Source organism: Fukomys damarensis, unplaced genomic scaffold (genome assembly GCF_012274545.1).
Source record: "Fukomys damarensis isolate Sample0158 unplaced genomic scaffold, DMR_v1.0_HiC HiC_scaffold_5, whole genome shotgun sequence".
NCBI classification, from domain to species: domain Eukaryota; kingdom Metazoa; phylum Chordata; class Mammalia; order Rodentia; family Bathyergidae; genus Fukomys; species Fukomys damarensis.
Genome location: NW_022900917.1, coordinates 57,982,609 through 57,998,106, shown reverse-complemented (window position 1 = coordinate 57,998,106; position 15,498 = coordinate 57,982,609). Strand labels below are relative to the sequence as shown.

The 15,498-nt window shown below is 33.2% G+C and overlaps 1 protein-coding gene across 1 annotated transcript in view; it reads right to left on the bottom strand.

The window, feature by feature from the left end:
• Positions 1–15,498, bottom strand: part of Pxdnl (peroxidasin like) — a 442,040-nt gene that overhangs the window by 128,167 nt on the left and 298,375 nt on the right. The window contains 5 exon segments of the mRNA XM_033759138.1: positions 3,176–3,289; positions 6,088–6,261; positions 9,849–9,859; positions 13,451–13,513; positions 15,335–15,341. Coding sequence (XP_033615029.1) covers positions 3,176–3,289; positions 6,088–6,261; positions 9,849–9,859; positions 13,451–13,513; positions 15,335–15,341 — 369 coding nt within the window.

The window sequence follows — 15,498 nt, the reverse complement described above, 5'->3', positions numbered from 1 at the left end:
TTTAGAATAACTGAGATTTCCATGGTCTGGAACTTTAACATTAAAAAAAACATTGCTGGTTTAAAAATCTCTTTCATCACATCACTGTCTTGCCATGCATCTTCCGGTGATGCTCACGGATTATAAAGTGAAGACTGGAGTCAATCATTCTAAAATATTTTTTCTAATTCCCTCTGAGATAAAATACCTTTTGTTTCCCTAAATTAGATCTACCTTGTTCCCTGAAACTAGTTTTATTCACTTCCATCCTGTGTCTGAACACACCCTTCCAGTAGCCTGAAGTGTTTCCCCTGTTTGACTTCATTCATTCTGTTATTTAAGCACTATATATATATTGAGTAGTATTCCTGGTTGCTGGCCAACACTTCAATGTCCTTAGGAGAAACCTAAATAATTTCCAAAATAATCTTGAAAAATGAGTAATGTCTACTTTTTTAAAAAAATTATGATCAAAGAAATGATTCTGCTATGGCTTGACTATGTTTTTCCCTTCAAAATTCACATTAAAATGTAATTCCTATAATGGGATATTAAGGGGTGAGAGTGAGACTTTTAAGAGGTAATTAAAAGTTTTACCCTTATGAATGGGATGTAATAGATAAATAGGTAATAGATTAAGCCAGTTGATGAATAGGTTATATTGAAGGCTGATATGATAGTCTAAGTTTGTCCCTGTCTCTTGCCATGTGATTGTACTGTCTCAGGACTCTGTCAACAAGAAGACCATCAGGAGATGCATCCAATTCTATTGCAGACTTTGCACTGGAAGCATGAGCTAAAATAAACCTCTTTTTAAAAATTGTCCAGCCAATGGTAATGTTTTTAGTAACTACAAATGAATCAAAATAAGATATTTATTAAAATTGATTATTGGCTAAGATTTGAGATTTTGTGCCTTTATATGTGATCAATCTTCATATATATTCTAGAGTTGGTTGAAAATATATAGTTTAGCTTCTAATGTGGCAGATATACATGTACTCACATGTGTGTCTATATATACATATGTGTTCTATATTACATTAGGGTTCTTAGTTATGTTTGCATATGCCTTCTAACTTTTCCTTTTAATCTTTCTGAAAAAATAATATTAAGGTTTCTGAGATATTTGCATTCATGCTTATTTAACCTTATTATTGCTGTCAGTTGTTGTTGGTTGTTTTTTGTTTTTTTTTTTTTTACATTTGGCAACTATTATGTCAGATAAAGAAAAGTTCATGGAACTTACATCCAGATGAATTGAACCCTTTTATTATTAAATTTGACCTAATGATATGTAATTGCACAATTACAATGAAAGTGGTTTTTGTTTATATTAATATTGCTGTATGATCATCATCATGATTAGTATAACTTTATAATTATATACGTCTGTCAGTCTTCCACCTTTCATTTTTCATTTCTGGAAATTTTTGAGCCTTTGTCTTTTCAGACATCTCTTCTTGATGATCTATCTAACCTTTCTTTCTGGAACTCTCACTGGGGATATGCTGGACCTTTGCATGTAGTCCTCCATGTCTCTTAGCCACTTTAAAATCTGCTTACTTCTACAAATCTACCTTCCAATTTTCTAATTCTGTCTTTGACTGTGTCTAATCAGTTTTGAGTCCATTTTTCTAAGGGACCTATATTCGAGATGGAAGTTATCCCCACAGTAGAAGAAATCCATAGTGATAAGGAAGGATCACACAGCAGCTTCTAAGGAGTGAGTAGAATTTTTTTTTAAATGATTTATGTTAAAGAGATGACTGCTTCAAATTATTTGCTATGCTATACTTAATATTTCATACACCTTCGGGATATATTATTATCTTTATAGAAAAAGCTCAACAATAAAAAAGCAAAAAGTTAAGATGTGTTATTGCTAAACATTTCTTGTTATAAATTCTTCCCTTTCATCATTAATTTTTCTAAAATCTGGTTTATATTTTCATAGGCATTTCCTTTAAATCATCTTTTCTTCATTTATTCATTTTTTTCATGTTTGCTCCTTTTCAAATGTACATTAGCTTCTTTAACATTATATTTTAAAGGTTTGCATTATACAATGTGATTTTTCATTCACTCTTCTCTAAATAGTACTTAGTAACTTCAGAACCTTAAACACATTTTTTAATTCCAACTATGAAAGAAACTAAGCAAGCTGTTGTAAGACATAATGAAGAGAAAATTAATTGTTTCTCAAGTGTTCCTGAACAATTTCAAAATGGAAATAGATTGAAGTGCTTTTATCAAGAGTCATCTTCCTCCTGGGATATATTCCAGATTTAATGATATTCATAACTCCAACTTACTCAAATTATTTTAACCTACACTTATTATATTTTGCAAGAATTTAAAATATGACTTTCCAGCATAGGCTGAGATTCTGGCTATAATTAGAAATGTAAAAATCATATATAAAAATGTATAACCTATATTGTCTCTCAGACTGTTATAGTGAAAGACATAAAAATTGAGTTGATTATACAAATAACAAAAAAAAAGCAATAAATTTTTGTGCAAGGGAAAAGACACATGAAAATCATGCTAGTTACCAATAACAATGAATTAATGACAATTTTAAGTTCAAGAATATTGAATTGTATTAGGTATGTACTTCATTTTATATATCTATTTTATGTTAGATAGCCACTCCCTTTTCAGCAATTTTGACTTTTAAAAAATTTGTTATTACTATGTATTTTTACACTCACTGATCTTTAGACACAAAAGCTCTATGAGTTATAAAACAGTAAGAGTTCAATAAATGATCAGTATTTTAATAATCCTGTATAGCCTTTATTATTAATCCATTAAAAATCCAACACTTATTTACTGCAAGAATATTGCAATATCAAATATGAAATATTTTATACAAGTAATTTAGTGAGGTCATATCAAATTATATTAAGATTTAAAGCAAAACTATTTAGTTATCAATCTTAGTATTTATTTTTAGAAATAATACAAAATATTTAGTTATTTTCAGAATCACTAATGTCTAGAAATACAAAATTATTAAAAAGCCTTCTAGATATTTTGAGCAAATCAAAAACCAACAGCCAATAGATACTTTTACCTCCAAGAAATTCTAGTAATATAGCAATTTCTCTAAGCAAATGATTTGAAGTAAGATAAAAGAATTACTGTAATCAGAATTACAAAATATATCCACACTCAGTACAGTATTTACTTGTTATGTATCCAGATAATCTTGGGTTTGGGGTTTCCTTCAGCTTGGCAAGTGAAGTAAACAGTATTTCCTGATGTTACCTCCACATCTTGGGGCTTGAAGGTAATTCGGGGACTTTCTGTAAAAAAAAAATATATATATATATATACACGTAACTGCATGTATCCAGTAAACATGTACAAGTTTAATCACTAAACGTATTCAATTTGAACTTTAGAAATTTGAATGATTCACTACATAAAAAGTCTCCTCCAGGAAAATAAAATTATCTATGTTTTTACTTCTAATGCTTCATAAAATATTTTATGAAGGAATTTGATTTTTATGGATCAATTATTCAAACCAAGTACTTAGATTGAACTTTCAGTTTGATATGCACTCTTCCTCGACAGTTAGGCATCCAACAGCTTCAAATAAATTTAAAAGCTTATGCATCTAGTCATCAAACCTGGCCGAGCAGAATTACTTCTCATATGAATAAATGCTCTCATTCTAAAATAATAAGAATTAAGTGATAAATCAAGGAAATTTTAAATGTTTAATAAGAAAGTGGAGTGATTTTTAAGGAACTAGGTGATATTGTTAAATTTAAATATTAGAGAACAATGTACAAAAAGCACTTTACTTTTCATGGTTTATTTTCTTAACCCTGCTTAAGGGTTAAGACAAAATTCTTCCTTTTATAAGTCATTTAATTGGGCTTTTCTACCGTTAGTGAGTAATCTTACCTATTATTACATTACACAAATCCATAATAACCTCATCTACTTCATTAAAAGTCCATATGATCAATATGTTGGCTTTATATTTTATATATATTATCTATATATTTTATATAGAGGAAGTGGGGGGTAAGGGAAAGGTAAAAAGGGAAAAGAAAAAATATGTGAAAAGGAAAAATATGGAAACTATGCTTAATCTACTTCATTAAAAGTCCATATGATCAATATGTTGGCTTTATATTTTATATATATTATCTATATATTTTATATAGAGGAAGTGGGGGGTAAGGGAAAGGTAAAAAGGGAAAAGAAAAAATATGTGAAAAGGAAAAATATGGAAACTATGCTTTAGTAAACAGAAAAAGGGGAGTGTAGGGAGGGCAGGGTAATGGGGAAAAATAAGAACCAAGATAAGTCATGTAAAGGAACAAGATGCCAATGATGAATGTAACTGTATTGTATACCTAAAATGTACCAATAAATTTAATAAAGATTTTTCTAAAAAACAGTTTTATTTATTTGACTATTTTAAAAAATAATTCAACATCAACAATGTGTCAGGCACTATGCTAAGACTGGGGCTGCAGATACAAGGTCTTTGTCTCTATGTACTTAGAGTTTCATTGAAGCAACTGAAATTAAGAATATAAAACATACAATGACAAATAGTGATACATGCTAAAATGAAAAATAAATTATGTTGTGACAGATTATAAGAAGAGATGTGTGTATAAGGAGGTAGGAGGTGGAAAGGGAATAAGTGAGGTCTTTCCAAGTAATTAATGTTTAAGGGGAAGGGTATAAAAAGAAGCGGTACAAAAGAATATTGGGGGAAGGAGATTAAAAATGATTAAAATGTGTCATGTACATGTACCAACTATCCATAATGAATGTTATTATTATATGATGCAACATGTACTGCAAAAATATAGATTTATTTCATATAAAAAAAGAATATTGTATGAAGAACAAACAGCATGTGGAAGGTCCGTGAGTGGGAAAGGGGCTTGAGATCTTTCAAAAATGAAAAGACTGTAATGGTTGCTGCACCAGATATGTAGCTGAACAAGGGGAGAACAGAAGGAACTGTAGTTGCAGAGGGTGTCCTGGGACCAATCAGCGGGTTTGTTGACCACATGAAGGATTTCCCCAAACATAACAGATTGGAGAAAAAAAATGAAGGTGGAACCATCAGCTAAGCTGTCACAAAACCCAGGTAAATCTAACTATGCATGAAATAGAAGTGGTATAAAAATGGAAACTGTGGAGTAGTTTGAGAGTTACTTGGCAATAAAAACCAACTCATTTTTCTTCTTAATATGATGTAATTAAAATATATTGATATATTTTTTTAAATTATCTAATTAGAGAAATTTTTAATTGGCTCACCAGTGAAAGAATGTTATAAAGCAAATTTCTTCTCTAAATAATCATGAGTGAATTTCCAAGAAACTGAATTCTCTCATTCTCTCTCATATATATATACATATGAGTATGCATGTGTATCTATTATTACTTAAAATTTCATATTGGAATACATCAAGGCATACAGAAACAGTTTAATATTTATGTTAAAAACTTTAAATGAAAATCAAATAATATTATAAGTAAATATAATTAGTTCTTTAAATGAAACTAGATGGATTCATTAGGGTTGTCAGAATAGGAACACAGGCTTAATAAATCCAGCATGTGCATTATTTAAAAATTTATAGTAAAACTGATTTTCATTACTACAGTCATACATGTGTTCGCAAAATATATTGGGAAAAAACCAACAATGACTGTATTTGCCTAAATGATCTTCTTAACAGTTAATACTAGCAATTTTTGTGTCTAAAGTCCAAAAATTATTGATAATAAGCACTAAATAGTACTGAGGTATAAGTGGAGACTTTAAACTGGGCATTGCTTCTAATGACCTTGTTGAAAAAAAACATTTTTCTTAATATTTTTCTTCTGAAATTATAAAGTTTGGGTTAAATGATCCTGAATGACTTTCCCAAAACTTACAGTTTCTGTTGAAAAAATTCCTTAGATGCAGATGATAAAAAAGAAGTTGAACATACTTTAACTCTCTTAAAAACATTATTGATAATGTGCTCTTTCAAATGCAATATCATGTAATAAACCTTTATAGAAGGAAGACAAGCACAAGACATTTCTTTTTATATACTCAGAGAAAATTACATATCACAGTTAAATTCCTCAACTGTTACTGAAGCAGCCGGGCACCCATGGAGTCTTCGAGGATAGTCACACATTGCAGGTGCCTGAGTCTGGCCATTTTGGGCATAGCCGTGTAAAACTTCTCCCAGCCACTTTAAATCACAGTCACAAACCAGAGGATTGAAATCCAGGCGCCTGCACATCAGGCAAGAATTAGAACTGTTAAAAGTGATCACTAATTTATATGATGAATCTTTTGTGTGGGTAAAATAATCCCCTAATCTGCCTTTATCATTCATATCCTGCCTCTAGTCACCAATATACGGTTTTGTTTTATTTTGTTGGTACTGAGGATTGAACTCTAGTCCTCCTGCTTGAGAAGTTGGTAGCACCACTGAGCTAAACTGCCAGCCCACCAAAAAACAGATTTTAAGAATTCCTTTCTTAATGAAAGTTCACAACACAGAATAATTAACATTTGGGAAGATGGAAGTGCTTATTACTCTGATTTGATCGTTGCCCACTGTATACATGTATGAAATTATACCATCCCATAAAAATGTACACATAATATGCATCCATATAATAATAATTGCTTGCCTAATTGCATGTTTCAAAGTAGATACATTTCAATAATAACTATTTGGAAAACTGTTTTAGGACTTGAAAAACAATTTTCACTTAACATACACTATATTGATTGGGAATCAATAATTGTAGATAAAACGAACACATTTAAGGCTACATTCAGGATCATTGCCATAGCTTGTTACAATGGACACTTTTTTTTAGAAGACTAGACATTAAGAGGATAAGTACTGAAATGTTCAAGTGTATTTACATGCTAAAGAGCAGAAACAACAATTTGGTGGTAATAACTTACCTTTTTTGTAGAAATTATTTTTTTAAATGGAGATTTTAGTGCCCAAAGAAGCTTATCAATTATGTTCTTGCTGATTCACACAGCTGCCCAGATGTCTCAATCTTTTCTCTTAAGAGCCTCCTTGTCATCACTATGGATAGGGTAATGCCCCAAAGGATAGATACCAAACATATTTAATGATGCTAAAATTTGCACCTGTGTTTACTTGCAGATAGTGCTAGAAATGCTGGGGTCCTGCATGCTTCTTTGCAGTATTTCTTCATCTAGGTACACATGTTATTCAGTTTGGTTAAATTTTATATTTTTCTAATCCTTCCTACCATTTTTTCCACATGAATTTAAGTTGATAGATAGTCAAGGAGAATTAAGTGTATATCTCCATTCTTTTCAAAAGATGTATAGCAAAAAGACTTAGAAAAACAAATTACCCTTTTCACTCCTTCCAAGTGCTGAAAAGGGAGTGGGAGATACCAAAAGTCCCAAATATTTGGCAAAACAAACAAAAATCTATAGGAATCAGTTTGAAAATAAAATAAAAGATCAACTACTATTAAGAATTTGTATCAATGCACAGATTGCAAGGAGCAGCTGTGGGAAGAAGAGGGGCACTTCTGCAGGTAGATCCCAGCCAGGACCCTGCCTGGACCTCAAGAGGGACTGGCACACCTTCCCAAGCCAATGGCAGGTCCAGAAGAGAGGTACAAGTCATGCAAGCTTCAGCCAGAGGCCCACTATACCATAGGCCACAGCCAAGCATCTGCCTGGAAAAGATCTACACAGGTGTACAAGCAACACCCAGAGGCTCAGCCCAATACCATTGATAAGTGCACAGAGACCCTAGGCAGAATCTGCAGACAACAGGAACTGGGGTACATAGCTCCTAGACAAAGGCTGTCCCAGACAACAGGTACATAGGGACCCCAGCAAGAGACACACCTAGATCATCACATGTTCAGAGACCCTAGCCAGAAACCCACCCAGACAACAGGTCAGCTCAGAGATCCAGAAGGCCACCATTCTAAACCCAGGAATTGGTATACTGGTGAGCAGCAGAGTAAAGACTCCTCAGTGGCTTACTGAGAATTGAAGACCACTGGGTGAGCAAATTTCCCTCAACAAAGGCATAGCAGGCTGCATCTGTTGAAATGAGAAGACACATACATAAATATCAAAACCAGATTTCCAGATGATGTAAGACAACCCCAAAGGGCAATGGCATAGAACAATCTGATATCAACCATCTGGACTCCCTGAACTGGCAACAAAAGAGGATCTGGATAAAATAAAATAGAGGTGCTGAGGAATATGACGGAATCCCAACATAGGAAGCAAATGGACTTCATAAAACAAATGCAAACAGATTTCCAGAAAATTAAAAAAATCCAATGAAAGTTTGCACAACACAATGAGCCAATGTGAGGACAGAATTTTAGATATAGAAGGTAGGATTGCAGTTAGTGACCAAGAAAATAAAAATTTCTTAAAAATAGTAAGGGACCATGACAAATCAATCCAGCAGCTGCTAGAAGATGCAAATATGAATAACATAATACTAATTGCAGTTGATGAAGAAACAGAAAATAGTGTACATGACATTTTTAAAAACCTGTTCACAGAAGTAATGGCAGAAAATTTTCCAAATAAGGGGAAAGAACCTGATATACAGATAATTGAGGCACACAGGACTCCAACAAGCCATGATCCAAAAAAAAAAAAAAAAATCTACACATAGGCATACAATAGTTAAGATTCCAGAAACTCATATGAAGAACAAAATCCTACAAGCAGTTAGAGAAAAGAAACAAATCACAAACAAAGGAAAGCCCTTCAGAATCCCAGCAGACTTGACAACACAAACCCACTTGACAAGAGCATAGAATGACATATTTTAAGCCCTTAAAGGAAAATAACCCCCAACCCATATTGATGTACTCTGCAAAACTATCTTTCAAAATTGATGGAGAAATAAGATACTTTCATAACAAAAAGCACTTGAAGAACTTCATGAATACCAAACCAGCACTCCAAAAATTTTTATACAATATTGTCAAAGGCAATGAGGATAACAACCCCAGGAAGCCCAGCAGGAAATCTATCAGGCATGACAAGAAATTAAATGCAAAGATGGAGAATCAAACAAAAAGGAAAGTTCATAGCATGGATAAGTCAATACATATTAGTTATAACCATCAATGTTAATGGTCTCAATTAACCAATAAAAAAAAAATAGACTGGCAGAATGGGTCAAGAAGCAAGATCCAACAATATGCTACATACAAGAAACACTTAATTCAATGATAGACTAAAAGTGTCAATAAGAATCAAAATATATAACTGATATTGTGGAATAGGAAAAAAATATCTAAAAGTGTAGGGGAAGTGAGAGGGTAGGGGAAAGCTAAAAAGGAAAAAGAAAAAAAATAAGAGAAAAGGAAAAAATTGAAACAAAGTATCTAATATGTACCAGAAGAAAAAAAAGGAAAAAAAATCATAGCCTGAAAAGAGTGGAAAACAATACTCCATGTGTCAGGAAACAAAAAGGGGGGGGTAGCTGTCATCTTACAGATGAAGTGGATTTCAAACCACGATTAAGAAAGACAAAGAGGGATACTACACCCTTGTAAAGGAAACAATCCAAGAGGAAGAGTTGATGGTTATTAATATATATGCACCAAACACTAGTGCACTCAACTATATAAAACAAATACTAACCAACACGAAAAATAATATAGGCACTAATACAATAGTAGTGGGGGACCTCAATACTCCACTGTCACAAATAGACAGATAAACTAGATAAAAAAATAAACAATTAAATACTAGAACTCTATCAAACTCTTGAACAAATTAATTTAACAGATGTTTACAGAGTGTTCCACCCCACAAAATCAAAATACACATTCTTTTCAGCTGAACATGGGTCATTACCCAAAATAGACCACATAGTCAATAAGTGCAAAGGAATTGAAGTTATCCTCTGTATATTATCAGACCATAGTGTGATGAAACTGGAGATCAACAGCAAAAGAAATGGCAAGAATTTCATAAACACATGGAAACTGAACAACACACTTCTGAATAACCAATGGGTCACAGAGGAAATTAAAGAAGAAATCAGGCAGCTTCTGTGACTAAATGACAATGACATTTCAACATATTGGAAGCTATGGAACACAATGAAAGGAGTCTTACAAGGGAAATTCATAACAGTGAATACACATATTAGGAAAACAGAGTGAGCTCAATTACCCAAACTGATGCTGAAACTCAAGACTCAAAAAAAAAAAAAAAAAAACAGGACAAACCCAAACCTCATACAAGGGAGGAAATTATAAAGATAAGAGCAGAAATCAATGCAATGAAGACTAAAAGAACAATTAAAAAACATTAAGTTGGTTCTTCAAAAGAATAGATAAAACTGACAAATTCTTAGCCAACCTTGTCAAAACAGGAAAGAAAAGGCCCAAATACAACCATTTAGGAATAAAGAGAGTGAAATTACAATGGACTCAGCAGAAATCCAGGAGATCATCAATAGCCACTTCTAGAACCTATACACTAATAAGATTGAAAACACAGAAGAAATGGACAGATTCCTAGATACATAATTATGAATTACCAATGTTGAATGAAGATGACCTAAAAATTCTGAACAACCCAGTATCAATCACTGAAAATGAAAACATAATTTAAAACTTGCCAACTAAGAAAATCCCAGGTCCTGATGGCTTCACTGCTGAATTCTACAAGACATTTAGAGAGGAACTACTACCAACACTGCTTAAACTCTTCAATGAAATTGAAAGGAAAGTGATACACCAAAATTCATTAGTATAAGTAAGCATCACCTTGATCCAAAGCAGAGAAACACCCAATCAAAAAAGAGAACTATAGGTCAATCTCACTAATGAACATAGGTGCAAAAATCCTTAATAAGATACTGGCAAATAGAATGCAAAAGATCATCAAAAAGATCAGATATCCTGACCAAGTGGGATTCATCCCATGGTTAAGAATACGCAAATCAATAAATGTAATACACTATATTAAGAGAGCCAAGGACAAAAAATGCATATAATCATCTCAATAGATCCAGAAAAATCATTTCACAAATTCCAACATGCATTTATGATACAACACTCCAAAAAAATGGAATAGATGGTCTCTACCTCAATCTGATAAAAGCCACGTATGAAAAGCCAACAGCCAATATCAAACTAAATGGTCAAAAACTGAAATTCTTCACACTAAAATCAGGAACAAGACAAGGATGTACACTATCACCACTCCTGTTCAATATTTTTGGAAACATTAGCCAAACCAACTAGACAAGAGAAAGAAACAAAAAGCATAAAGATAGGAAATGAAGAAGTAGAATTGTCATTATTTGCAGATGAGATGATATGCTATATAGAAGACTCCAAGAACTCCACCAAAAGTCTTCTAGAATTAATAACCAAATTCCATAAATTTGCTGGATACAAGGTCAACACACAAAAATCAATACCTTTCCTATACACAAAAAAACAGACTCAATGAGAGAAGAACTAGAGAAACAACTCCCATAACATCCAGAAAAATGAAACACCTATGAATCAACCTAAGGAAAGAAATCAAAGACCTCTACTCTGTAAAGTATAGCACAAAATCTTTGTAAATAGGGAAGGGTGGAGGGGGGAAGGGAGACTAGTGGAATGGGAAAAAAATAAGAACCGAGATATATCATGTAAAGGTACAAGATACCAATGATGAATATAACTGTATTATATATCTAAAATGTTCCAATAAAAATATTTTTAAAAAAGTAGAAACACTAAACTGGCTGGAATGGAGGTTAGGTAGAACTCTTGAAGATTTTGGTGCAGGAAAAATTTTATGAACCAAACCTCATCTGAAATGACCAGATATTGCTCAAAGAAGTAGAAGTAGCAAATAAACATATGAAAAAATATTCAACATCATTGGTCATTCAAGAGATGAAGATGAAAACAATGCTGAGATTCCACTTCACCCCAGATAGAATAGCTTATGTCATGAAATCAACCAGTAACAAATGCTGCTAGGGCTGTGGGGAAAGAGCATCCCTGCTCCACTGCTGGTGGGAGTGTAGACTAGTGCAACCACTGTGGAAAACAGCATGGAGATAGATCAAAGAAGTAGGACTGAAAGTCTCATTTGACCCAGCTATTCTTTGGCTGGGTCTCCTCCCCAAAGAATTAAAAGAATCATACCACAGTGAGATATATGCAACCCTGTTCATAGCAGCACTATTCATGATAGCTAAAACTTGGAAGCAACCTAATTACCCATCAGCTGGAGAGTGGATAAAGAAATTGTGCCTTTTTAATAAAATGGAGTACTACTCAGCCATAAAGAACAAAACCTAGAGATGTTTGTAGCTAAATGGATGCACAATGAGGCCATACTCTTAAGTGAAATAAATAGTAAATACCAAACAGTTTCTCTAGTGTGAGAAACTGAAATGTAAATAAGGACTAAAAGATATAACTCATAATGTGAAATAGGAAGGAAAGCTGTGAAGGGGAAGGGCAAGTGGGAGCGGGAGAGGAAAAGAAAGAAGGGAATGGAATAAATACAAGAAAAAGAAAAAATGGAACAAAAATCTTTGTAGATCAGGAGGGGTGGAGGGGTGGAATGGAAGGCAGCGGAATGGGGGAAGAATAAGAACAGAGATAGATTATGTAAAGGTACAAATTTCCAAAGATGAGTGTCATAATATTGTATACCTTAAATGTACCAATAAGATTAATTAAAAAATGAATTTTTATAGATATCATAGTAGTGGGACAGCAAAAGAGAAAGAAAAAAATCCATGCTATTCACTGCACTAAAGTTTAACAAATTTCAGAAAAATTTATTATATGACAGTTTTGCAATATATATTGTAGATGTTTTAGTAATGACTGATCCCAGGATATAACTTCTCCTTTTATAATTGTCAACTTCAGTTAATACATTCATCCATAGCAAGGTACAAAACAGAACCAAAACCACAAGTTTATAAAAATCTATATATATACAAATATATATAATAAATATATTGAATTAATAAATATTTTCTAGTTGAAGGCCCTTTATAAATAAAATATTTCCAATCCTGTAATTTAAAAAGCAAGTTTGAAGTGCTATATATAATTTGGAGCCATGAATTTCAAATAAGAAGAAGTTATAGAGTAAGTCAACATGAAAAGTGGTTCTAATTAATCTGTATTAAATTATTCTAAATATGAATACATTGTGTCAAAATAATTGGTATTCTATTGTTTTTCATTTTGAAAGTATTCTTTCATCAAATAACATACCAAGAATACGTCTAAATGAAATACAATGTCATTTGATAGCACTCAGTTCAGAAGCACAACAGCTAAAGCAATTCCTGATCAGGGCATTCACTGCTCAATGGACAGTTTCAAAGGAAAAAGAATGGCACCCAGTAAAATATCTTTTCTAACTGAGGAGTTACACATCACTTGTATTTACATAATCTCATTTAGTGAAGGATCCCAAATTTTCAAAGGGCATTTTATTGATTTTTACCATATGCTTATGAGGAATTATTATTGTTGTAACATAGAAAAGGTAAAGTACAAAAGGAGAAGCCAGGATCAGTGGACCTCCACGGTGTCACACCAGGTGTGGCGAGTCATTCTTCAAATGTGATCCATAACATTCTCTGACACCCATCCCCACTCCCATGTGTTATCAGCAAATAGACATGTCCTAATGGTTTCCACGCCTTATCATTTGATGTAGAATTTATGTAATAGTGTATGCAGCTCATTTATCACTCCCCTGTATCTTCACTGTCCTGTATTGCTTTTCTCATCTAAATTACTGCCTGAATGGGTGGGTCACACACATATATAGATGTCAGTGCCCACCAATTCAGGATCTCACTGACTGGAGGGATTTGCTCAAATCATCTCTGTGTCAGTTCCCCATCCATAAAATAAAGATACTATATCAACATAACACAGTAACAAAATTAACTAAAAACAATTGAAATATAGTGTATGTATATAAAATACTGGTACATCTCCATATGTGGTTTCTCCCTTAGCTTTCTTCCTATTAGCATTTATTTTAGCATGTTTGTTCCAGCACTGGAGTGAAGGCAATTTCAATAAATGTGAAAGATCAAAGCAGAAAAGCCCCTGCAAAGATTTAACAAGAAAGAATAATAGAAAAAGACTAGGAAAGACTCAGGTATTTAGCACTTCAACATTTTCTGATAGTCTTACAAGCCAAGAATGGTACCCAAGTAGAATTTTATGTAGATAAAAGACACTGCATGGATATTGTAATTGCAAATATAGAAAGGCAGTTACTCTAACCATAAGTAGCATTACAAAGCTAACAAAAGAGGAAGAGGACAAGTTAAAAATAAAACAATATTTCTCCTGCAACCAAATTGAAGCATCCTATGACCATTTCAAAGTGATTTCAGTATTTTGCATTTCCCACACACTATGAAAAACAAGAATAAACATGTATCCACTGTGAACAAGAACAGACACGACATGTGCCAAGAAGCTGATGCAATCAGTTTAATAATACACAAGAAAACGTGCACAAGAGTCATGAACAAAAACTTTATGAGTCTGAGCATAATGAAGGGAACCATGAAAGGAGAAGCCTGAGAGGCAGCATTATATATGTCTGCTGTGAGAAGTCCCAGAATAGTTGGGAATAGAACAGAAGAATTGTACTAGGAGGGGGTGAACTGTCCCCTTGATCACTCGTGAACTTTTAAGTTCAAAGACTGTGTGCATTATTTCCAATTCTACATTTCCCAATGGAATGTGAATTTATGTTCCTAAAGGTTCTGATTTTTAATTCACGTTAGCATTCCCTTGCTCTCAGATGTGTATCTATCTAGACATGTGACATAGAAAGAGCAAGGGCAACAAAAGCAGCCTCCAAGACAGGTGACAGATACAGCCTTGTGCACTGATTAGTTGGCATCTGGAAACCAGGGCATTTATCTTTCACCTGTTCACTGGGACTTATATTTGTGTGCAGTGAGCAGACAAAATGAAACAAGAACATCAATGGTGTAAACACAGGTGAGTGTGAAGGGACAAGATAAAGGAAAGTGCCTTAGAGGAATAAATAGAAAGGAAGGCAAGTGGGAAGACAGAGCAGAGCAACTTGTGGATGGTAGGAGCCAACAGAGGATTGAGATTTTTGTCACATTTTGTTTAATATAGGAGGAAATGACAGGCCTGAAAACTGTGTATGCAACAAGGGAAAACTGGAACTTGAAAGGAGGCATTAGACTGTCTTTGGAACATTTCACATCTCCTTTTTAATGAAAATTTAAAGGTAAAGAAAAGTCTTGGGGATCCTTAGATTTTTATCAACAAGGAAGCTGACCAGGAGGAAAACTTCTGTCTCCAATATTTCTTTTGAAAGTTACTTCTAAGAGAATATGTCTCAGTAGACGTCTGGTCCTCTATCACTGGGCAGTTAACAAAACCATTTTGTTCTTAATGCACGAGCATCACAGTGATCTTTCATGGCAGAAG